Source organism: Ornithorhynchus anatinus, chromosome 20, assembly GCF_004115215.2.
Source record: "Ornithorhynchus anatinus isolate Pmale09 chromosome 20, mOrnAna1.pri.v4, whole genome shotgun sequence".
NCBI classification, from domain to species: domain Eukaryota; kingdom Metazoa; phylum Chordata; class Mammalia; order Monotremata; family Ornithorhynchidae; genus Ornithorhynchus; species Ornithorhynchus anatinus.
The window spans coordinates 11,523,732-11,549,629 of NC_041747.1; the positions used below are offsets into that span (position 1 = coordinate 11,523,732).

The 25,898-nt window shown below is 51.3% G+C and overlaps 1 protein-coding gene across 7 annotated transcripts in view; it reads left to right on the plus strand.

Moving 5' to 3' along the window:
• The first annotated feature begins 4,761 nt into the window (after positions 1–4,761).
• ARHGEF7 (Rho guanine nucleotide exchange factor 7) overlaps positions 4,762–25,898 on the plus strand; it is a 120,664-nt gene continuing 99,527 nt past the window's right edge. For 6 of the 7 annotated variants that reach the window (XM_029048354.1, XM_029048355.2, XM_029048358.2 and 3 more), the window contains exons 1-2: positions 4,849–5,013; positions 20,205–20,291. In XM_029048354.1, coding sequence (XP_028904187.1) covers positions 4,849–5,013; positions 20,205–20,291 — 252 coding nt within the window. Of the gene's footprint in view, positions 5,014–20,204; positions 20,292–25,898 lie in introns of all 7 variants that reach the window. The other variant, XM_029048353.2, reaches the window with a different exon arrangement.

A 25,898-nucleotide genomic window follows, 5' to 3' on the forward strand; every position in this document is an offset into this window, starting at 1 on the left:
AGTGATCAGGTTGTCCCACGTGGGGCTCACAGTTTTAATCCCCATTTTGCAGATGAGGTAACCGAGGCCCAGAGAAGTGAAGTGACTTGCCCGAATCACCCAGCAGACAAGTGGCGGAGGAGGGATTAGAACCCAGGTCCTCTGACTTCCAAGCCCATGCGCTTTCCACTAAGCCAGGAAAAACCCACACCCTCTGACTCCCAAGGCTTTTGCCACTAGGCCTGCAGCTTCTCCTATTTATTGTTATATTGTACTCTCCCAAGCGCTTAGTTCAGTGCTTTGCACACAAGAAGCGCTCAATCAATACGACTGAATGCAGGACTGAGCCGGGATGACGTCATAGCCAGCCAACGGCAATACCCAACCCTCCTCTAGAGGGCGCCGCCTCCCATCGCTGGTCCCCTTCCCATTCATTCATTCCCATTCATTCATTCATTCAATTTATTGAGCGCTTATTGTGTGCAGAGCACTGTACTAAGCGCTTGGAAAGTACAATTCGGCAAAAGATAGAGACAATCCCTACCCAAGAACGGGCTCCTAGTCTAAAAGGGGGAGACAGCAGAACAAAGCAAGTAGACAGGCATCAATAGCATTGAAATAGATAAATTCAATAGTATTTATTGAGTGCTTACTATGTGCAGAGCACTGTACTAAGTACTTGGGAAGTACAGTTCGGCAACAGATAGAGACAATCCCTACCCAACAACGGGCTCACAGTCTAAAAGAGGGAGACAGACAGCAAAACAAAACAAGTAGACAGGCATCAATACCATCGAAATAGATGAATTCAGTAGTATTTATTGAGTGCTTACTATGTGTAGAGCACTGTACTAAGCGCTTGGAATGTACAATTCGGCAACAGATAGAGACAATTCCTGCCCAATGACGGGCTCACAGTCTAAACGGGATAGAATCATAGATATATACACATCATTAATAAAATAAATAGAGTAATAAATATGTACAAATATACACAAGTGCTGTGGGGAGGGGAAGGGGGTAGAGCAGAGGGAGGGAGTAGGGGCACATTCCCATTCATTCATTCCTTCATTCACCCATCCATCCATCCATTCATTCAATCGCATTTATTGAGCGCTTACTGTGGTCAGAGCACCGTACTAAGCTTTTGGAAGAGGACAATATAACAATAAACAGGCACATTCGCAGCCCAAAATGAGCTTACAGTCCCGGGGTTGGGGGGAGCGGGAGACAAACATTAATATAAATAAATAAATGACAGCTCTGTGCCTAAGTTCTGCGGGGCTGGAAGGGGGGATGAATATAAAGGGAGCAAGTCAGGGTGACACAGAAGGGAGTGGGAGAAGAGGAAAGGGGGTATAATCAAGGAAGGCCTCTTGGAGGAGGTGTTCCAGGGCTACATATGTATTTAAAATTTATGTATTTTGATGCTATTGATGCCTGTTTACTTGTTTTGTTGTCTGTCCCCCCTTCTAGACCGAGCCCCTTGTTCGTAGGGATTGTCTCTATCTGTTGCCGAATTGTATCTTCCAAGCGCTTAGTACAGCACTCTGCACACAGTCAGGGCTCAATAAATATGATTGAATGAATGAATGAATGAACTTAAAATGCCACGTTCCCTGATTAGAGATGGCCAAGGGCCCCGTTAGGAATCCAAGGCGTTTTCTCTTCCTGCCGCCTTGAATTTTGGTAATAATCCAAATGGAAATGAGAGACTGCTGCTGCTGCTGCTGCTGCTAATAGTCGATGGCATTTATTGAGCCCTTACTATGTGCACAGCACTGTACCAAGCGCTTGGGAGACTCTAAGATCCTCCAGACCATAAGCTCGTCGTGGGCAGGGAATGTATCCGTTAATTGTCATTATTGTACTTTCCCAAGCGTTTAGTCCAGTGCTCTGCGCGCAGTAGCAGCGTGGCTCAGTGGAAAGAGCACGGGCTTTGGAGTCAGAGCTCGTGAGTTCGAATCCCAGCTCTGCCACTTGTCGGCTGTGTGACTGTGGGCAAGTCACTTAACTTCTCTGTGCCTCAGTTCCCTCATCTGTAAAATGGGGATGAAGACTGTGAGCCCCATGTGGGACAACCTGATTCCCCTATGTCTACCCCAGCGCTTAGAACAGTGCTCGGCACATAGTAAGCGCTTAACAAATACCAACATTATTATTATTATTATTATTAACCAATAGGACTCAATGAATGGAGAGTACAATACAAAACAAGTGCGGTATTTGTTAAGCGCTAGGTGCCAAGCACGGGACTAAGCGCTGGGGTAGATGCAAGATCATGAAGTCCCAAACGGGGCTCCCGGTCTAAGAAGGAGAAGGCAAGCTAAGAGACACCCCGCCGCCCCCCACCTTAAGTTTTTACGCTTATGTGAGAGAGATCACTGAGGCCGCCTCTTCCAGATGGTGTAGGTTTCAGGTTGCCCATGCAGAAGGTCAAATTTGCAGGCCAAGGGGAAAACGTCTTTGGTGGGGGGGGAGAGGGAACGGGTGGTAAAACTGCCTCCTTAGGATGGGGAGTTATTTGGAGTGCAAATTTGGATATTAGGTGATAAAACAGCCCCCTCAGGGTGGGGGAACATTTGGAGCTCAAATTTTGGGGTATTTGGTGGTAAAACTGCCCGCTTAGGGTGGAGAGAAATTTGGAGCTCAAAGTTGGATATTTGGCAGTAAAATTGCCCCCTTAAGGTGGGGGGACATTTGGAGCTCAAATTTAGATATTTGATGGTAAAACTGTCCCCTTGGGGGGGGGGGACGACATTTGGAGCTCAAATGTGGATATGTGGTGGTAAAACAGCCCCCTTAAGTGGGGAGATATTTGGAGCTCAAATTCAGATATTTGATGGTAAAGCAGCCCCCTTAGGGTGGAGAGATATTTGGAGCTCAAATTCAGATATTTGATGGTAAAACTGTCCCCTTAGGGTGGGGAGACATTTGGAGCTCGAATTTGGATATTGGGTCGTAAATCAGCCCCCTTAGGTTGGGGAGACATGTGGAGCTCCATTTTTGGATATTGGGTCGTAAATCAGCCCCCTTAGGTTGGGGAGACATGTGGAGCTCCATTTTTGGGATATTTGGTGGTAAAGCATCTCCCTTTGGTTGGGGGGGGGGGGGGACATTTGGAGGGCAAAGTTGTATTTTTGGGCAGGCGTTTGGTGGGCGGGGGGTGGTCCGGCTTCCGAACGGGGTTCGGATGGACCTCTGAGTCGGGGGTCTGCTGATCAAATCTAGAGAGGATGAGCCAACCCCCCCCCCCCAAACCCCCCAAAACCCAACCACGGATTTAAGGGCGAAGCTACATGAACGCAGACTGATGCAGGAAAGAATCCTGCGCCCCGGGGAGTGGGGGAGGAGACCCCCCCCGCCCACCTCTCCCCCCACCCCCGTCGGCGACCCCGGGGATGATGGAGTGGGGGGGGAGGGGGCCTGGGAACCAGTGACGTCATTCAGCAGCTGCTGGGGGGGAGGGGGAGGAAACAGAGGGGAAGGGGAGGGGGGAGGAGGAGGAGCATTGGGCGGGGGGAGGAGGGAGAGGGGGAGGAGGAGAAAAGGGGGGGAGAGAGGAGAAAGGAGGGGAGGGGGAGGGAAGAAAGGGGGTTGGGGAGGGGGAGGAAGGGAGGAGGAGGAGGAGAGAAGAGAGGGGGTTGGGGAAGGGGAGAAAGGGAGGAGGAGGGAAGAGAGGGGGTTGGGGAGGGGGAGAAAGGGAGGAGGAGGTTGGGGAGGGGGAGAAAGGGAGGAGGAGGAGGGAAGAGAGGAGGTTGGGGAGGGGGAGGAAGGGAGGAGGAGGAGGAGAGAAGAAAGGGGGTTGGAGGGTGGAGGAAGGGAGAAGGAGGGAAGAAAGGGGTTGGGGAGGGGGAAAAAGGGGGGAGGAGGAGGGAAGAAAGGGGCAGAGAAAGAAGGGGAGGGAGAAGAGAAAGAGGGGAGGGGGAGAAAAGAGCGAAAGGGGAGAAGGGGGTAGAGAAAGAAGGGGGGAGGGAAGGGAGAGGGGAGGGGAGGAGGGGGTAGAGAAAGAGGGGAGGGGAGAAAAGAGCGAAAGGGGAGGGGGGAGAAAGGGGAGAAGGGGAGAGAGAAAGGAGAGAAAGGGGAAGAGGGGTAGAGAAAGAAGGGGGGAGGAGGGAAGAAAGGGGAGAAGGGGGGTGGGAAAGGAGGAGAGAAAGAGGGGGGAAGGGGTAGAGAAAGGAGGAGAGAAAGAAGGGAAGGAGGGGAGGAAGAAGCAAGGGGAGAGGGGAGGAGAAGGGAAGAAAGGGAAAAAGCAGATAGAGAAAGGAGGTGGGGGAGGAGAGAAAGGGGGGAAAGGGGACAGAAAGAAAGGGGAGAAGGGGGAAGGAGGGAGGGAAAGGGGAGAAGGGGATAGAGAAAGGGGGGGAGGAGGAGGCGAGAAAGGGGGGGAAGGGGCGAGGGAAGAGGAGGAGGGGGCGGGGAGGAGGTGTCTGCCCGCCGTTCGTTGCCTCCTCCTCCTCCTCCTCCTCCTCCTGCCCTGCCGGCGGCGGCGGCGGCGGTGCTGATTGGGGAGCAGGCCCAACCCCGACCCCGACCCCGACCCCCACCCGACCTCCCCCGGACCCCACCGCGCCCCACGGACAGACAGGACCGGACAGGACCGCACCGGGCCCGCCGGGGCCCCTCCATGGGGAAGAAGAAGGAGGAGGAGGAGGAGGAGGACGGCGACGAGGAGGAGGAGGAGGAGGAGGAGGGTCCAGCGGCGGTGTGAAGCCCCCACCCCCGGCCCACCCCCGGCCCACCCCCGCCCACCCCCGCGCCCGGCCCAGACGGAGGCGAGGCGGCTCCGGGCCGGTCCCGGTGCGGGTGCCCCCCGGTTTGGGTCCCGGTTCTGGTGGGCCCGGCCGGGGGTGTGGGTCCCCGGCGGCGATGAATTCGGCGGAGCAGACGGTTACGTGGCTGATCGCCCTGGGCGTGCTGGAGTCGCCCAAGAAGAGCATCTCGGACCCGGAGGGCTTCCTGCAGGCGTCGCTGAGGGATGGAGTGGTCCTCTGCAGGCTCCTCGACCGCCTGCTCCCGGGAACCATCGACAAAGTCAGTGCCCGGCCCACCGCCGGACCCCATCCCCCCCCCACCCACCCCCACATACACGCGTGGAAATGCACACAACACCCTCCCCCCCCCCCCCCAGCTCAGCCGCCCATTCTTCTGGCCCCGAGGGAGGGCGAACGGGGCACACGGAGCGTCCCCCGGGGAGCGCGCTTCCCCGCATAACGCTGCGGCGTCGTTGTCCTCCCCCCCTCCCTCCCCCGCATAGCGCTCTTTCCCGGGTAACGGCGTCTCTTCTCTCCCCTCCACGGTAGCGCCGTTCCCCGCATAGCGCTGTCGTCCCTCCCCCGGTTAGCGCGGTTCCTCGTTTAGCGCTGTCACCCCCCCCCTCGGATAGCGCTTTCACCTCCGGATAGCGTTGTTCCCCGGATAGCGCTGTCCTCCCCGGATAGCGCTCTCCCCCCCCCCCCAGTAGCGCTATTTCCCCCATAACGCCCCACCCATAGCGCGGTTCCCCGCATAGCGCTGTCTCCCCGCCCCCCCCCCCGGTTAGCGCGGTTCCTCGGATAGCGCTTTCACCTCCGGATAGCGCTGTCCCCCCCGGATAGCGCTATTTCCCCCATAACGCCCCCCCCATAGCAGGGTTCCCCGGATAGCGCTCTCAGCCCCGAGCAGCGTTGTTCCCCGGATAGCGCTGTCCCCCCCCCCCCCTCCCCGGATAGCGCGGTTCCCCCCGTAGCGGTGTCATCGTCGTCCCCCCACCCAGCAACGCTGTTCCCCGGATAGCGCTCCCCCCGGGGTGGGGGGGGCTGCCCCCCCGGTTAACGCCGTTCTTCACACAGCGCTTTCTCCCCGGCCTTGCTGTTCCCCGGATAGCGCTGTCCCCCCCGGTTAGCGCTGTCCCCCGCTCAGCGCGGTCGCCCAAGTGGCCCTCCGCCCATCCCCCCCTCCGGGCGGGGGGCGCAGTTGGAGGTTTGGGGGGAGACACCCCACCCCCCTGCAAGGAGGGGGACATCTTCCCCTCTGCTCCCTTTCCCCCTGGACGGGAAATGACATTTTTTTAAACAATGCATTTTTAATTTCCCCGTTAAGACCCCGTGAGTTGCGGCTCCGATGCCCGAGGGTGATGCCCCTTCCAACGCCTCCAATTGCTGCCGTACCCCCTCCTTGCGAGGGCCACAGCCGGGATGCCCGCAACAGCCCACGCTCTCCAAAAAGGAGGCAAAAGCCGCATTGCCAATTCTCTTTTTATTCCCCGGCCATTCAGTGAAAGAAGAGGGCCCCGATGGGAATCCCTTTCGCCTCCTAAATAAAAGAGGGGGCGAAGGAAATGAGGAATCGTGGGATCCGTTAGGCGCCCGCTTTGTGCCAGGCGCTGGTCTAAGCGCTGGGGTGGGGGGCAGGCAAATTGGCGGGGTGGACTGCGTTGGGACCCGAGGCTGCTTGGGCAAATTTTCAAACCCAAATCTGGGCGGAATCGACTGTTTCCCATTAAAGTGCACATGTGAACTCTGACCTGCTGATTTCTGAGACGGCGGAGAGTCTGTTATCATAGCGTACGGAAAGATGAGAGGAAGCATGAGGGAGTTTAAAAGAGTCTAAAGAGTACAGGGCCATATTGTAAATCGGATTAGGTGGAATATTGGCTTCAGACCTGTCCCCGGGTTGGTATGACCTCAACGACGTGGGGAAAATGTTTTGTCTCCAACCCAGTCAGCACCTGAACGAAAAAAAAACCACCCAAAACAAACAATTTTTTTAGAAAAATCCTTTGTCGACGAGGACCTTCGTTGAAAGCTGCAAAGAAATCATTTAGCAGTGTAACAAAAAATGTTGTGAAGAATTTGCAACTCTAGTTTATATAAATGTTGAAAGGGAATAACCCCTTTATCAATGCTAAACACATGTTCGGAGGAATTGCTCACCCTCGTTAAACTTTACGCTAGAGTATGGAGAGCATTTGGTTTATAGCCAATTCTAAATACAGCCATTTAAAATTCTTTTTCTTATCATGAACAACTTCATAAAAACAGAAACTGCCTTCTAAGTTTTTCCCCCGGCCCATTTGTGATATTCCATTTCACATTTACATGAGCATGATGCCACAATGGAATTGCGATTTAAAGTGGGCTGGCTAACATTTAAGAACCACACAGAAAGTCTTTGTTGTTATCTTGCTATCTCTAATAATGCAAATAGCTGGCAGTCCTGACAGTGCGTGAGAAATGACTGGAGTTATGCTTAAAGAAAATTCTTTAGAGTTTCTAAGAGCAAAGCTGTCTAACTAGGAAATATTTGGTTGTGATAGAAAACGTTTGTTGGAACCCGCGTAATGGGCCGAAGAGGAGTGTTATTTTACTGAATGATTCTCCATAACGAACGCGCTCTCCCCAGTAGTCAGTAGTTCTTCTTGAATCCTGGAAAGACGATTTCTTTGGAAATTTTCAAGGTCCTTTCCTCCTAATAGAAAAAAAAAGACAGAAGTTAAAAAAATTCCCGATTTCAAAACTCTGGTTAAGTTGTTGGAATAGAGAAGCCCATGCTCTGTTTTAAACGAGCAAGGATTTCAAATCTAAAGCCCTAGCAGGGTTAATTTGAAGTTCAGTCAGTTTCGGGGAGTCTCAAAGACCAGGGTGGAAGATCACTCCGGAATCCCTACAGGAAAATAAAACTTGACAAGGAAGAATAACATTTTAGATGTTGTTCTTTCTGGGAAATGTGTCAGCCCCTGTAATTGGAGAGGATTGGCTTTGCCACTCGTTCCATTTTAACTTTCAAATGCTGGTGAGGATGCAAACCGAGGTGTGGCAAGGAACACCCAAGTCCCATTAGGTAACTCCGGCTTGAAAGTGGCTTGAAAGTGGAATAGCAGCGGGAGAAAGATTTTCCTTTAGAAAAATACATTGCATTTCTCTCCTTTCATTGGGGATCAGGGTGGTGTTGGTGGAATGGGTGTGCCTATAGTAATGATAATCATCTCGGTTTAACTTTGACTTGTCACAAAATAGCACTTGTAAATGAACTCACACCCTGGATGGCAGAGGGGCAGATTTCAGAAAAATCAGTAGGTGAGATGTAAGATTGTCTTTCACGGGATGGAGGGGGGGAATTTCTTCAAATCACACCCATCTGTTTAATTTTAGAGTCCCCAAACAATGGCAGTGGGGCTGAAGGGAGAGGAAGGGAATTAGCAAGAGAGGACCTTTGTATGCTTTTTGTGCTCTTCCAAAGCAGGATATTTTGGCCCTTAGCTTTTGGGAGTGTATTTTCTACTTTGGGCAGCAGCCACCCTAGAGTCAAGATTTAGTCAATTCAGTTCAAGAGATTGATGAGGAAAGGATCTATCGATCGTAAACATTCCTCAATAAATCGATGAAGGTAGAGAAATTAAGGGAGAGAACTTTAATAATGGGATGAACATTGCCATGAGAATGGTAAAAGTATATTAAGAAATTACTGGAAATGTAAAACTGGTATGTCAATAGGCTGTTAATAGCGTTCTTGCCTTAGAAAACACCATCACGATTCGGGCACTTAATCTGGTGCTTGGCACACAGTAAGCACTTAACAAATACCATGGAAAAACAAAGAAAACAAGAAACCCAAGCCCTAGAGGAGAATAACTACGATTTCCCCAGCATTTGTAAAACCCAATAGGAAACAAGTTGTACTTTCAATCAATCAATCAGTCAATCAGTGGTACCGCATAGCCTAGAGAAAAGGTTACACCCCGAGAGGTTGGAGGCTCAAGGCCCGGGTTTGAGTCCCATCTCCCCGGTTGGGTTTTAAAAAGATGCTCCTCTTCCCCTTTAGATCGTGAGTCCCATGAGATGCAGGGACTCTGTTGTATCTACCCCAGTATTTGGGATGTAATAAGCGCTTAATAATTATCACAGTTATTATTTAACCAGAACTGTATTCTCTCTGCCTGCTCCGTCTTTGCTGAGTTCATCATGTTCAAACACTGTGCATTTCTTCAAGGAAGGTGCCAACTAAATTAAAAATACTGGTTGTACACAACATGATAGAAGAGGACTTGAAAATGGGGACTTTCCAAGAGTGGCCGTCTTCAAATTCTATTTGTTTGTCCTTCCTTTATAGTATAATAATAACAATGATAAATAATTGTGGTATTTGTTAAGAAGCCCTTACTATGTGCCAGGCACTCTACTGGAAATTTGCCACAAGGCAATTTGGTTGGGCACAGTCCCTGTCCCAGGTGGGGCTCACAGTCTCAATCCCCATTTTGAGGTAACAGGGCCAGAGAAGTGAGGTGACTTGTCCAAAGTCACGCGGCAGACAAGTGACGATGCCGGGATTAGAACCCAGGACCTTCTGACTCCCAGGCTCTTGCTCTATCTGCTACGCCATGAGCAACAGCCGAGACAAGAGAATATGGCCTTCCAAACAAGTAGCGTTCTTCACTAGAACCATCTAGCCGAGAAATCAAATTCTGAGCCCTTTTTTTTTTTTGCGGCTTTCTATATACAGTTGCACTCCCATTGGTTTAGGCTAATGATTCCTCTGGACGCATTCCAACATCAAATCAATTTGTCTGTTGCAATGGCAACCTCAAATTCCTATATTTAATGACTTTACTATGACTTTACTTCAGTAAAACCTTATGTTCTGCTCCCTCCAAGGTGCAGAGGCTAGTATTTACATATCAGGCTTTTGGAACAAACTGCAATTTGGGAGTCAAATGAAACCAATAAAGAAGGAATGGTCATTTGGCTACTCAGATTTTTATGGGTCGAGCAGACATAGTTTTCATTTTTGTCAGTGTTCACTTTGACTTTTAGTTACCGTCTGTCTAGACTGTAAGCTCGTCGTGGGTAGGGAATGCGTCTGTTATTTCGTTGTCCTACTCACCCAAGCGCTCAGTACAATGCTGTGCCCATAGTAAGCACTCAATAAGTGACTGACTGACTTTCTTTGTCTCATGAATTAAGATCAGGGAATGCATTTCCCGCTGGGGTTTCCTGCTCTGTGTCCATTTCTAACTCGAATTTGACTGTTAAAAGTTGGCTCTGAAGTAGGGATTTGTCTGAACCAAATACACTGAGTAAATCCTTTGGTGGAGGGGTGGGTTGATAGTGGATTGGGCTTCATACATCATGAAAGACTGTACCTGGTACCTTAATACAGTGCTTTGCACACAGTAGGGGCTCCATAAATACGATTGATTGATAAAGAAATATCTTATGGAGGGGTCAGTTTATTAAAGATTCTCAATGGCTGCCCCTAAACTTTGATTTTAGTTATCAGAAGAGCAGTCAGGCAATGGTATTTTTTTAAGAGAAGCGGTGTGGCCTAGAGTATAGAGCCCGGGCCTGGGAGTCCGAAGGGCCTGGGTGCTCATCCCGGCTCCGCCACTTGTCTGCTGTGTGAACCGGGGCAAGCCACTTCACTTCTCCATGCCTCAGTTTCCTCATCTGTAAAACGGGGATTAAGTCCGCGAGCCCCCGTGGGACAAGGACTGTGTCCAACCTGATTAGATTGTATCTACCCCAGTGCTTAGGACAGTGCCTGGCACATAGCATGGCTCGGTGGAAAGAGCGTGGGCTTGGGAGTCAGAGGTCATGGGTTCGACTCCCAGCTCTTCCACTTGTCAGCTGTGTGACTGTGGGCAAGTCACTTCACTTCTCTGTGCCTCAGTTACTTCATCTGTAAAATGGGGATTAACTGTGAGCCTCACGTGGGACAACCTGATTACCCTGTATCTACCCCAGCACTTAGAACAGTGCTCTGCACATAGTAAGCACTTAACAAATACTGACATTATTATTACATAGTAAGCACTAAACAAATACCATTAAAAAATGACTATGTGCGGAGCACTGTACTGGACGCTTGGGAGAGTACAGTACAGTAGAATTGGTAGACGTAGTCCCTGCCCACCAGAAGCGATCAGTCCAGAGGGAGTTTACAGTTTAGAGGAAGTGGAAATTTTATGTTGGGATTCATCAATGGGGTGCTTGGTTTGATGGAGTCTCTGAGGAGGAGCTTTCCTTGAGAGTTGCTCTTGGCTTCTGGTGCCAGTACCGTAGGCCTTAGTGAAAAATCCTTGATCGGAGTTACTGACTAGTTTCCAACCAGCCCCCCCGAGCCCTAGAGCCCCGAGAGTTTCCCGGTTATTGGGAACGGGAAATTCTCGCTCTGAATTTTTCTGCATCATTTTCTTAGCCACCCAGAAGACAGGAAGTTTCATTGGAAAATATCTCTTACTTATCATTTTACAATATTTTCTTTTGGTTTTATTTCCTTTTCATAAGGTACGGGTTTGGAGAGGTAGGAGGTTCCACTCAAAGCAGCTCTACATGAGCATATTATCTGGATAATTTGGGCTAAAAATAGCTTTTGATTTCAGTGGTCTGTTCATTCAGACGTGGATTTTTGGCATGAATTATTTGGTAATTTGCTAGTGTAGGCTTGGCACTAGTCTCCTTTTCAACATTTTCGGAATGTTTTACCCACAGGCACAAACACCCATGGAAAGAAACCCCAATTTTCTGACCCCTATAATTCTCTTCCTCTCATCTTAAACTAAAGTGTTCCCCCCCACAAATAGTTTTAAGCTTTAAGTCACATCTGATTTCCCCTCATTCTCATTTGTCTTCCCAGCCCTCTTTCTGCCCTGTCCAACATTTTGGACCCAGTTTTCCACTAGTGGTTTTCTTAGATAGTGTTGCCAGACTTTGGTTTTGAGACTCTTGGCGGCCGTTGGGTTTCACCTGCTCTGTGGTGGGTTTTGAGGCCCTCGACCACGTGTAGTGATCCTGCACCCCCTCCCCAGTTACAGTCTGATAATTATGCTATTGGTAAAGTGCTTACGATATGCCCATGTGGGACCACAGTCTAAGTAGGAAAGACAACGGGTATTGAATATCCATTTGGCAGGTGAGGAAACTGAGGCACAGAGAAGCAACGTGACTTGCCCACGGTCACCCAGCGGGTAAGTGGTGGAGCTGGGATGAGAACCCACGTCCTCCTTCACCCAGGCACGTGCTCTTTCCACTAAGCCACGCTGCGTCTCGGTGACGGAGAGTCGTGGCAAGGCCGACCTGAGGTTGTTGTTTGCCAGATTCCACCACCCTAGGGAACGTGTCTACCAACTCCTCTCCAAAGCACGTAGTACAGTGCCCCGCACGCAGTTAGCGCTCAACAAATAGCACTGAAGCTTGAAGATGGGAGATTCAAAACACACCAAAGGAAATGCTTCTTCTCCCAGTGGGTGTTAAGCATATGGATCTCATTACTACAAGAGGCTATGGCAGCCAAAAGACGGTTCAAGAGGAGTTTGAAAGCAATTCTGAATGCATTGTGAAGCAAGGCTGTCTAGTGGTTAGAGCACGGGCCTGGGTTCTAATCCCCGCCCCTCCACTTGTCTGCTGGGTGACCTTGGGCAAGTCACTTTACTTCCTCTGGGCCTCAGTTTCTTCATCTGTAAAGGGGGAGTAAGACTATGAGTCCCATATAGGACCCGGACTGTGACCAACCCGATCAGCCTGCATCTATCCCAGCGCTCAGTACAGTGCCTGTCACATAGTAAATGCTTAACAAATACCATTAAAAAAAAAAGAGGTGGCGGAGCGGGCAAAAGAAAGACCCAATGAAACCCCATTTCAACCAATTGCCATTCGTTGTTGTTTTAATGGTATTTGTTAAGCGCTTGCTATGTGCCCTGCACTGTACTAAGCGCTGGGGTACATACAAGATCATCAGGTCGCCAGTCAGGTCAAACTGCCTGGGTGATGCAGCAAGTTGACATGGGAAGGGCTGTGTTAGAGAAAGGTCACTTGAGTAGCAGCATGTCCTAGTGGAAAGAACCTGGGCCTGGAGGTCTGAAGATCTGTGTTTTAATCCCGGCTCTAGCGCTTGCCTGCCGTGTGATCCTGGGGAAGTCACTTCACTTCTCTGGGCCTCAGTTTTCTTAACAGTGAAACGGGGAGATTCAGTACCTGTTTTCCCTCCTACTTAGACTGTGAGCCTCATGTGGGACAGGGACTGCTTCCGACCTGATTAGCTGGTATCTGCCCCAGCGCTTACAACAGTGCTAGCAAATAATAATGATAATAATGTTGGTATTTGTTAAACGCTTATTAGGTGCCGAGCACTCTTCTAAGCACTGGGGTAGATACAGGGTAATCAGGTTGTCCCACGTGAGGCTCACAGTCTTAATCCCCATTTTACAGATGAGATAACTGAGGCACCGAGAAGTTAAGTGACTTGCCCACAGTCACACAGCTGACAAGTGGCGGAGCTGGGATTAGAACCCCTGACCTCTGACTCCTAAACTTGTGCTCTTTCCACTGAGCCACGCTGCTTCTCATAGTAAGCTTTTACAAATAAAATAAGAATAATAATCGGGACACAAGTGCACAGAGCACCAAGCCCTGCGGGTGGTCCCAAGGTGACTGGCTACCTATGTTCACTGTCAGACCCATCGAGCAGTGGTATTTATTGAGCGCTTACCGAGTGCAGAGCACTGCACGAAACACTTGGCATGGAGGCAGTGAAGGGGAGACAGAAATAGAAAAACACAATGATCATTCCCATGTGAGCACTAGGGAAAAAAAAAATCTACCTGGCTCCTGAGAACTGTCTGAGGAGGAATCTGTAAATTGAAGCTATTTTTTTTTTCTTTTTGGCAAAGCCCCCTGTGTTTCCAAGATCATCACAGGGAAAGTAAAAGAGTTTCTGTGTAAGGGGTTAAGCTTAAACCGGCCAATTGAAAACTTTACAACTGGTGGATAGTCCAGCTGCTGATCTGTTTCCCTGGAGTCTGGATTTCAGTTTAGCGCTTGACCCAGAAATTGCAAGACTTGAGCATTTTTCAAGATCAGCCATGTTCAGCAAGGAACGCACCAACTCCCACTATTTTTTCCATAACCTAAACTTCTTTTTGGAAGCGAGTTTGTGTCAGAAGCCAAAAGAATTCCTTTTTTTTTGGAGGGGAGAGGGGGGCGCAGAGGGGAAGCGAAGCTTGCTTTTTCATTGGCGTTCTCACACCGAGATGCCGCCCGGGGATTTTGGAGATTGGTTGCCACCGTTCCATCTTCTCCCAGTCGAAATGGAGAAGCAGCGTGGTCTAGTGCATGGAGTGCGGGCCTGCACTATTACAGACGATGGAGATGCGTGTGGGCAGGGGTCATGTAGTAGACTCTCCCGAACGCTTAATACAGTGCTCTGCACACAGTAAGCGTTCGTTAAATACCATCGATCGAATGATTGGTTGGGGCAGAGCTAGAGCAGGTGGAGGAAACCTTCCCAAAGAGTTTCTGGGTCTTTTCTCTTGTCGATGGTAGGTAAGGGCCCAATAAATGCCATAGATCGATCGATTGAGTCGGCCGAAGGTTCGCTCGCTACAACGTCCTCACTGCAGTCAAACCATTTCAATTTTAGCAAGTTACGTTGCATAGCTATAATAAGACGGCCAAACCGTTCTGAAAACCATTTGCACTGCAGCTCTTTGTTTCTTCGAGGAAGAAATAACTGTTCCCCTTGGTCCCGAATCCCATCAGGTCTTTGACTTGTGTCTGCAGCATGCTTAACCCAAATAAGAATAATAATAGAATGATAATAATTGTGGTGTCTTTTAAGTGCTTGTTTTGTGCCAAACTCTCGGGTAGGTGCGAGGAACCGGATTGGAGACGGTCTCTGTCCCACATGGGCTCACAGTCTAAATGGGAGGGCTCGAATCCCCATTTCACAGATGAGGACACTGAGGCCCGGAGAAGTTAAGTGACCTGCCCAAGTGGCGGAACGACTGAGCTCCTGCCTCCCGGTCCCGTGCTCTTCCCGCTAGGCCACACCTGTTCCGGGCCTAGTTTTCATCTCCGGTGGAGCCAGCAGTTAGAGGATTGGGTGGGATGGTGGGAGAGCAAAGAGGAGGACGGAGAGGAGAGAGGGCAAGAGAGGTAGCAGGAGGCCCAAAGGACAGGCGGAGTGTGAAGATACAAGGAGAGGCCCGAAGGGAAAAGACTGAGAGGAGGGCAGAGAGGGGAATGGAGATCGGTAGAAAGCGGGGAGAAGATTAAAGGAAAGAGGAGGGGGCAGTGGGACAGAGTAGGAGGGGAGAAGAGAGAGAAGGAAAACGAGGGAGAAGGAGAAATGGGAACAAGGAAAATAATAATTAATAATGGTGGTTCTTGTTAAGCCGCTTTCTAAGTGCCAGATATTGTTCTGAGCGCTCGGGTAGGTCCAAGTTAATCAGGTTGGACCCAGTCCCTGTCGCTCGTGGGGCTCACGTTCTTCATCCCCATTTTTCAGATGAGGTAACCGAGGGCCGGAGAGGGATAGTGACTCACCCAAGGCCACACAGCAGACCCGGGGAGGAGCCAGGATTAGAACCCAGGTCCTTCCGGCTCCCAGTCCCGGGCTCTAGCCACTAGGCCAAGGGATGGAAGGGCGGGGAAAAGAAGCAGCGTGGCTCAGTGGAAAGAGCACGGGCTTTGGAGTCAGCGGTCATGGGTTCAAATCCCGGCTCGGCCACTTGTCAGCTGTGTGACTTTGGGCAAGTCACTTCACTTCTCGGTGCCTCAGTTACCTCATCTGTAAAATGGGGATTAAGACGGTGAGCCCCACATGGGACGACCTGATTCCCCTGTGTCTACCCCAGCGCTTAGAACAGTGCTTGGCACATAGTAAGCGCTTAACAAATACCGACATTATTAAAAGGGAGAGAGAGGAGATAATGGGAACTCATTGAGCCGGGACTTCCCCCGTCAGATACCCTGTTGCCGCCTCGGGGGCCATTTGTTGCCTCAGCGCTCCCATCCCCGCCCTGATCCAACCGGCCCCTCCTGGGGCCATTTTTTCCGAGTTTCCGGGGAGCAAACTTCCACCTCGGACCCACATGGGCATTGTCAGCCACGGACCGAAAAGGAGGTGGGGAAGGAGGCTGGACGACGTCTATTTTTTATGATATCTGTTATGCGCTTACTATGTGCCGGGCACGGGGAGAGATACAAGATAATCGGATTGGACGCAGTGTTCGTCCACGTAGGTAAAATGTAATCCCCATTTTACAGAAGAGGGAACTGTGGCGCAGAGAAGTGAACTGATTTGCCCAAGATCGCACACGGAACGGGGATTAGAACCCAAGTCTTCTGACTCCCGGGCCTGGGCTCTTTCCACTGGGCCACCCCGCTTCAGCTTTGCACTGGTTTTACTCCCTGGTGCCTGCAGTGACCATCCCCAATTATGGCTACGGGGCTTCCTCCTGACCTCCAGATGGCCGGCTGGAACCCCGAAAAGCGCCCTTGTCGGTGACAGCTAAGCGCTCAATACATAGCATTGATCGATCGTCGGCTGATGGGTCTCTCGCTACAGTGTCCTCACTGCAGTCAAACCATTTCAATTTTAGCAAGTTACGTTGCGTAGCTATAATAAGATTACCAACCCCTTCTGCAAAACCATTTGCAATGCAGCCCTTCGTTTCTTTGAGGACGAAATAACCCCGCTCCCTTTTCGGATCCGAGATATCAAGGGCTGTGGTGCCGAAGCTCGTGAGGTATGGGAATCTGTCCGTTTACTGTCGTACTCTCCCGAGCGCTTAGGACAGTGCTCTGCACAGAGTAAGCACTCAATAAATCCGATTGAATAATAATAAGAATAATAATTATAGTATTTGTTAAGCGCTTCCTATGGGCCAAGCGCTGGGGGAGATACAAGGTAATCAGGTTGTCCCACTTGGGGCTCACAGTCTTAATCCCTATTTTGCGGATGAGGGAACTGAGGCCCAGAGAAGTGAAGTGACTTGCCCACAGTCACACAGCCGATAAGTGGCGGAGCCGGGATTCGAACCCATGACCTCTGACTCCCAAGCCCGCGCTCTTTCCACTGAGCCACGCTGCTTCCCAAGAGCTGTACCCCTGGGGGGAAACCCCCCCCCCCCCCAAATTCAGCTGTAAAGAGGGAGTCTGAGCCCACCCCGAAGCCATGGGCCAGACTCCCGTCGAGCCCCTTTGGCGATATCTTGGAGAAGCAGTGTGGCCTAGTGGCTAGAGCCCGGGCCTGGGAGTCATTCATTCATTCAGAAGTATTTGTTGAGCGCTTAATATGTGCAGAGCACTGGACTAAGCGCTTGGAATGTACAATTCGGCAACAGATAGAGACATCCCTGCCCATTGACAGGCTTACAGTCTAATCAGACTGGGAGTCAGAAGGACCTGGGTTCTAATCCCAGCCCCGCCACTTGTCTGCTGTGTGACCTTGGACGAGTCACTTCACTTCCGTGGGCTTCAGTTACCTCATCTGTAAAATGGGGGTTCATTCATTCATTCGATTGTATTTATTAAGCATTAATAAGCGCTTGGGAGAGTACATTACAGCAGTTAGACACATTCCCCGCCCACAAGGAGTTTACAGTTTAGGGTGGGGGAGACAGACACTAATAGAAATAAATAAATTACAGATGTGGGCATCATTGCAATGGGACGGGGACTGTGTCCTACCTGAGTAGTGTGTATCTCCCCTGGCGCTTAGTAAAGTGCCAGTTACATAGTAAGCACTTAACAAATACCATAGAAGAAATAGGCATCCTTCTAGTTGTCGGAGCAAAGTTTTGGTTGAAATCTCCCATCCCACCCCATCTCCACACACCCTGGTTTTTATATATATATATATATTTTTAACGTTTCGAAAGGCTTATGTGCTTAGAAATGTTCCCCCAAAACGGCTGGAAGGGATGTGATGGTTTTCCTCTAGCATTAGGTTTAAGGTTCAGCGTATGCTGGAATTCTGGCTCTTATTTAATGATGTGAGGCAGAATTTAATGTGGGACCGGAAATATAAGGCTGAGGGCCGTCAGGTGGAGAAGTCATTTTCCTGCCATTGACTGGAGCAGTTATGAGTTTATGATCTCAGAATGGTTTTTGAGCTGTTCCATCCGCCCCCCGCCCCGACTCAGGTTTGGAAGTGACCCCGGTGAGAAGGTCGCAAGGCCCCCCCTCCGCCCCCCCCCCCCCCCCCCCCGGGGCAGGGTCCCAATTTTGGAGATGGTCAGATGTATTTTTATTTTATTGAATGGTCTTTGTTAAGCTCTTACTATGGGCCAGGGTCAATACTAAGCGCCGGAGTAGATGGAAGATAAGCAGGTTGGACACAATCCCTATCCCTATCCCACACAGGGCTCACAGTCTTAATCGCTTAGAACAGTGCCTGGCACCTAGGAAGCGCTTAGCAAATACCACCATTAAACTAATCCCCAGGGGAAGCGGTGTGGTCCAGTGGGTAGAGAACGCGCCTTGGAGTCGGAGGGACCTGGGTTTTAATCCCGTCTCTGCCACTTGCCTGCTGTGTGATCTTGGACAAGTCATTGTGCTTCCTCGGGGCCTCAGTTGTTTCACCTGTAAAATGGGGATTAAGACCACGAGCCCCATAAGGGACACGGCCTGTGTCCAACCCTATTAGCTTGTATCTACCCCAGTTGCCGAACTCTTACCCTAAAAATAAAAAAGGAAATTACCGAGGAGGTAACGGGCCCAGAGAAGCGAAGGTCACAGAGGAGACAAGTAGCAGAGCCCTGATTCGAACCCAGCCCGATGTGCCCCAAGGCCACTAGCCCAGAGTGGCAGGGCCTGGCCACTGTACTGAGCGCCTGGGAGAGTCCAAGACAGTGGAGTTGGGGGGGCACGTCCCCTGCCCACAGTGAGCTTCCAGTCTAGCAGGGTGGATTTTGAGTGGGGGGAAGCTCAATCAATCAGTGGTATTTGTGGAGTGCCTACAGTGTGCAGAGTGCTGTGCTGAGGTCTTGGGGGAGCCCACCCCCACCCCCCAAGGAGCTGCCGTGGGGGGGGGGGGGGGGATGTGGCCCGACCACCGTTTAGCGGGCGGGGCGGGCCCTGGGGGGACCGGGAGGGCATCGCTGAAGCAGCGCGGCTCAGTAGAAAGAGCATATCCTTGGGAGTCAGAGGTCATGGGTTCGAATCCCGGCCCTGCCCCTTGTCAGCTGGGTGACTGTGGGCGAGTCACTTCACTTCTCTGGGCCTCAGTGACCTCATCTGTAAAATGGGGATGAAGACCGTGAGCCTCCCGTGGGACGAACCTGATGACCCTGTCTCTACCAGCGCTTAGAACAGTGCTCCGCACATAGGAAGCGCTTCACAAATACCCCCATTATCATTATTAGCGTGGCTCAGTGGAAAGAGCCCGGGCTTGGGAGTCAGAGGTCATGGGTCCGAATCCCGGCTCTGCCCCTTGTCAGCTGGGGGACTGTGGGCGAGTCACTTCACTTCTCTGGGCCTCAGTGACCTCATCTGTAAAATGGGGATGAAGACTGAGAGCCTCACGTGGGACAACCTGATTCCCGTGTCTACCCCAGGGCTTAGAACAGTGCTCGGCACAGAGTAAGCGCTTAACAAATACCAACATCATCATCATCATCTTCTTCATCATCATCATTATTATCATTATTAGGGCGTGGCCCTGGAGAGGGCGTGGCTCTCGAAGGAGGTAACATTGGAGGGCGGGGCCCAGGGAGGGTGTGGCACTGGGGGCGGGGCCTCGGGGTGACGCAATGTCAGGGTGGGCGGGGCCTGGGATGACGTCATTCGAAGGGGTGATACGGGGGCGTGGCCTCGGGACGCCACGTGATCGGGGTGTGGCCCCAGGAGGAGGGGGGCGTGACTTGGGGGCGTGGCCTCAGAACGACACGATGTCGGAGGGCGTGGCACATGGGCGTGGCCTCAGGGTGACGTGACGTAGGAGGGGTGTGAATTGGGGGCGTGGCCTCAGGGTGACGCGCGTCCAGAAGGGCGCGGCTTGGGGGCGTGGCCTCGTGATGTAACGCGCGCCGGGGGGCGTGGCATTCGATGACGCCATTCGAAGGGCGTGTCCGGGGGCGTGACCTCGGGACGATAACGCGCGTTCGGGGGCGTGGCCTCCGGATGACGTCGTTCGACGGGCGTGACCGGGGTCTGACCTCGCGATAACGCGCGCCCGGGGGGGGGGCGTGGCCTCCGGATGACGTCGTTCGGAGGGCGCGTCCCGGGGGCGGGGCCTGGGGGTGACGCGCGCGCTCGAGGGGGCGGGGCCCGGGGTGGGAGGGGCGGCCCGGGCGGGCGGCGCGTGACGTCACTTCCGGTGTCCATCTGGCCTTCCGGCGGGAGGGTGGGAGGAGGAGGAGGGGCGGCGGCGGCGGGAGGAGGACGGACGGACGGCGACCCCCCCCCCCCCCCCGCTCCGCCCCCCCTCCCCGGTCCGGGCTGACGCCGCCCCGCCCTGTGTTGCAGGTCTACCCGGAGCCCCGCGGCGAGAGCGAGTGCCTCAGCAACATCCGCCAGTTCCTCCGGGGCTGCGGAGCCTCCCTCCGCCTCGAGGTGAGTCCGCCCGCCTTCCCTCCCTCCCTCCCTCCCTCCCTCCTCAGCCCCGTCCTGCGGGAACCGCCCTTCTGCACCGCTTCCCAGGCGCCGAGCCCGGTGAGAAGCGCTCGCGGGGGATCCCGGCTCGTCAGGCGGACCCCCGTGGGGCGCACAGCCTCCACCCCCCCCTTTTACAGAGGAGGAAACTGAGGCACACAGAAGGAGCATAATGACGACGGTAGCTCTTCAGCACTTACCGTGTGCCCAGCACTGTGTGAAGCGCTGGGGGAGATCCCGGGTCATCAGGCGGCCCCCCGTGGGGCGCACAGCCTCCATCCCCATTTTACAGAGGAGGAAATAATAATAATAATAATAATGTTGGTATTTGTTAAGCGCTTACTATGTGCTGAGCACTGTTCTAAGCGCTGGGGATAATACAGGGTCATCAGGTGGGCCCACCTGAGGCTCACAGTCTTCACCCCCATTTCGCAGATGAGGTCACTGAGGCCCAGAGAAGTGAAGTGACTTGCCCACAGTCACCCAGCTGACAAGGGGCAGATCCGGGAGTCGAACTCATGACCGCTGACACCGAAGCCCAGGCTCTTTTCCACTGAGCCACGCTGCTGCGGTCCCCCGTGGGGCGCACAGCCTCCATCCCCATTTTACAGAGGAGGAAACTGAGGCACGGAGAAGGAGCATGATAGTGATGGTAGCTCTGCAGCACCTACTATGTGCCAAGCACTGTGTGAAGGGCTGGGGGAGATCCCGGGTCATCAGGCGGTCCCCCGTGGGGCTCACAGTCTCCATCCCCATTTTACAGAGGAGGAAACTGAGGCACGGAGAAGGAGCATGATAGTGATGGTAGCTCTACAGCACCTACTGTGTGCCAAGCACTGTGTGAAGCGCTGGGGGAGATCCCGGGTCATCAGGCGGTCCCCCGTGGGGCTCACAGTCTCCATCCCCATTTTACAGAGGAGGAAACGGAGGCACAGAGAAGGATCATAATAAGGACGGTAGCTCTTCAGCACTTACCATGTGCCCAGCACTGTGTGGAGCGCTGGGCACAGAGAAGGGTAATAATAATGATGGTATTTGTTCAGCACTTACTATGCGCCAAGCGCTGTGTGAAGCGCTGGGCACAGAGAAGAAGAAGAATGATGGTATTTGTTGAGCACTTATGTGCCAAGCACTGTGTGAAGCGCTGGGGGAGATACCATTCATTCAGTAGTATTTATTGAGCGCTTACTATGTGCAGAGCACTGTACTAAGCGCTTGGGATGAACAAGTCGGCAACAGATCATCAGGCGGCCCTCCGTGGGGCGCACAGTCTCCATCCCCATTTTACAGAGGAGGTCACTGAGGCACAGAGAAGAAGAATAATGATGGTAGTTCTTCAGCACTTACTATGTGCCCAGCACTGTGTGCAACGCTGGGCACAGAGAAGAGTAATAATAATGATATTTGTCGAGCACTCATGTGCCAAGCACTGTGTGAAGCGCTGGGGAGATACCAGGTCATCAGGCGGTCTCCCGTGGGGCCCACAGTCTCCATCCCCATTTTACAGAGGAGGTCACTGAGGCACAGAGAAGAAGAAGAATAATGATGGTAGTTCTTGAGCACTTACTATGTGCCCAGCACTGTGTGAAGCGCTGGGCACAGAGAAGAGTAATAATAATGGTATTCGTTCAGGGCTTACTATGTGCCAAGCACTGTTCAGAGCAGTGGGGGAGATACCAGGTCATCAGGTGGTCCCACAGTGGGTTCACAGTTACCATTCCATTTTACAGATGAGGAAACTGAGGCACAGAGAAGAATCATAATAATGATAATTCTTCCGCACTTACTATGCGCCCAGTGCTGTGTGACGCGCTGGGCGCAGAGAAGAGTAATAATGTTGGTATTTGTTCAGCACTTACCATGTGCCAAGCACTGTGTGAAGCACTGGGGCGATGCAAGGTCATCAGGCGGTCCCCCGTGGGGTGCACAGTCTCCATCCCCATTTTACAGATGGGGTCACTGAGGCACAGAGAAGAATCATAATAATGGTAGGTCTTCCGCACGTACTATGTGCCCAGCACTGTGTGAAGCACTGGGCACAGAGAAGAATAATAGTGTTGGTATTTGTTAAGCGCTTACTCTGTGCCGAGCACTGTTCTAAGCGCTGGGGTAGACACAGGGGAATCAGGATGTCCCACATGGGGCTCACAGTCTCCATCCCCTTTTTACAGATGAGGGAACTGAGGCCCAGAGAAGTGAAGCGACTTGCCAACGTCACGCAGCAGACAGGTGGTGGAGGATGATGATGATATTAGACTGTAAGCCCGTCAGACGGCTGGAACTGTCTCTATCTGTTGCCGACTTGTTCATTCTGAGCGCTTAGTACAGTGCCCTGCACATAGTAAGCGCTCAATAAATACTATTGAATGAATATTTGTTAAGCGCTTACTATGTGCCAAGCCCTGTTCTGAGCACTGGGGAGATATAAGATGATCAGGTCGTCCCAGGTGGGGCTCACAATCTTAATCCCCGCTTTAGAGATGAGGTAACTGAGGCACAAGGAAGTGAAGTGACTTGCCCAAGGTCACCCAGCAGACAAGTGGCAGAGCCGGGGTAGGACCCGCGTCCTCTGACTCCCAAGCCCGGGCTCTTGCCCCTGAGCCACGCTGCTTCTCTGTGAATCGCCAAGCTCCCTCGCCCCTCCCCAGTCCCAACTCCCGTCGGCAAAAGTTTGGGCTGCACCGGCAGGGTGGGATTCGGCCACCGCAGAAACCGTCCCCCCGCCCTCCCCGTTTCGGGGTGACCCGGTTACCAGCCCCGCTCGGGTGTACCACAGTAAAAAGAGAGAGATTTGGGCCAGGCCGAAACACCAGCGAGGGGAGGTGTCCGGCACCGAAACGGGCACGACTTTAAATAGGCCGGGGTCCGGCGAGAGTCACCTCCAGACCCCTGCCAGCGTTCCCAGATCCGTCGGGCTCCCCTGGGGACGCTCAGTCTCCCGAATGGAAGCCTTTAAGTCTTGGCGGTTTGTCCTGAATTCCAAATTGGCCCGAGGATTTGGTCACACGAGACGGTTTGTCATTTGGGGGGCGTCCGTCATGCCCACCGGCTCGATTATTTCCTCCCGAGCACCCAGCGTAGGGTGCTGCACGTGGTAAGTGCTCAATAAACCCCACCGAGGGATGGCTCAGGCCCTTTCAAGTGGAAGCTCTGTCTGAATTTCAGACCCCAAGAGCCACCTTCTCTGGAAATCACATTTTGTAGCCGGGGAACGTGTTCTACCAACTCTCTTGTACTCTTCCAAGCGCTCCGTAATAATAATAATGTTAGTAGTTGTTAAGCGCTTACTATGTGCAGAGCACTGTTCTAAGCGCTGGGGGAGATACAGGGTCATCAGGTCGTCCCACGTGAGGCTCACAGTTGATCCCCATTTTACAGATGAGGTAACTGAGGCACAGAGAAGTGGTGACTTGCCCACAGTCACCCAGCTGACAAGTGGCAGAGCCGGGAGTCGAACCCATGATCTCTGACTCCGAAGCCCAGGCTCTTTCCACTGAGCCACGCCGCTTCCCTTCCGTACACGGCGCTGCACCCAGAAAGCGCCCAAAAAGTAGCAGCGATCGACCAGAAACAAATCATTGTACCCTACTGCTCTGATTGTCTTTCAGGAGATGCTTCCCTCCCTCTTGGTAGAATGGCTTCCGCTCGAAAGGAAGGTAGCGTTTCACTGGGGAATCTTAACCGGTGCCATTTCTCTAAGGAGATTCCCTCTTAAGGTTTACATTGTCGTGTATCGCGTTGTGATGAGCGCTGTTCTCGGCGATGGGGAAAGGAACCAGGGTGTTGTGCCCTGGTGCCTTCAATCTAAAATATCATGTCAGGGAGGTTGTGGAAGTAACCTGGCAAAGCCAGTAAAAGAAACAACAACTAGGAAACAGCATTCATTCATTCAGTAGTATTTATTGAGCGCTTACTATGTGCAGAGCACTGTACTAAGCGCTTGGAATGTACACATCGGTAACAGAGACGGTCCCTGCCCTTTGATGGGCTTACAGTCTAATCACTCTATTAATCTCTAACTCTTAGCTCTTTCACCACTAGCCAAGGCTGCTCTTGATGAGAACCGTCTTCACCAACATTCAAAACTTAAATACCTGAGGTGAATTCTTATTTAGCTTATCCGTCACTTTTGAGACCACGCTTTTGATTTTTTGGAGTCTGCGGTGAAGCAGGCTGTAGAAATGGATTAACAGAGGCAAAAATAAAATGCTGCTTTTCACTTTGGATAACCAAGATCCTCATAAATTCCTTCGTTTCTCCATTTATTGGTAACTTCCTGTTCTTCAGGAAAAAAAAATAAGAGAATGTAAACTTGAGTGTCTGTTGTTTACTGCAGAAGTGAAACCTAAGTTGGTAAATAATGACATGGACCTTTAGGTCTTCCAAAATTATGAAGAGAAACTAGTCCTCTAGGCTGTTAGGTCTTTGGGGACAAGGAATCTGCCTGCCAACTCGTGTATATTCCCAAGCGCTTAGTATAGTATTCTCATAATAAGCATCAAAATAAATATTAGTGATTGATTGTTTCCCAACAAAACTCTTAAAAATCAGGTTCCCACTTCACTGCCAGTTGTCAGTGAGTTTGTGTGCAAATGTGTTTGTGTTGCAGCAATGTTTAACTAAATTTGCCCTTTATTGAGGAACTTTTGTTATTGTTATGGCAATAGTAACGAACACATGATTTGTGACATTGAAGTTTTACTTTGCTGTGGTCACACACATTTTGAGACTAAAGTCCTCTATACGTTCTTCTGATCGATTGAAACCGCAAATGAATAAAAAATGCATTTTACATTCAGTAGCCTGCTTCACTTGGTCCTAAAGCATTTTGGTGTAGGCCTTTAAAGACCTAACTAGTTGTTTTGGCAGTTGTAGAGCAAGATGACAAAATTTAAAGCTGAGAAATGAGAGGGGTAAAGGAGTATTTTTGACCATTTGGAAACTTGAAGGCTAAGAGTTGGTCATCAGAAGAAATAATTACATTTTAAGTTGTTGGCAGATTAGTATTCTGCATAGCCTTCTGGTAAAGTTAAGACAAAGGCCAGTATTTTGGCCCAATAAATCCTCTAAAAGAGAAAGGTAAAAGGTGCAGTTTTAAGTAGGTTAGTTTGAATCCTGTCAGCGAGGAAGAACTGAGACAAAAAAGCTGAAAGACTTTTTCCAGGTGGGCTAGCGTTGAAACCAAGGGAAAGCGTTTTTCTCAATCAGAGATAAACGAAACCTAAGATGGCGTGGGAAACAAAATGAATCTTTTGTATTTCTGAATATTTAATAATGGTGGTTCTCTGGATCAAGTCAGTTTTACTGGTGTAAGTGGTTGGTCGGTACCTGTGTATTTTGATCAAACATTAGGGAGACTTTGCTTCAGGAAACTCTGGCCATCTTGAACGGTGGCGACTGAATCGTCCTAGTTTACATGTGCAGCAGAATCAGGCATGATAGTTTTCGAGCTAAGGTATCTGTCTCTGGTTCAGGGCATTTTGTTGGGGTCCTGGTTGCCAAGGGTCTTCTGCTGATACTGGTTCCAGGAGCCTTCCTTGAAATGCCCCTTGAAATATTTATTGAACG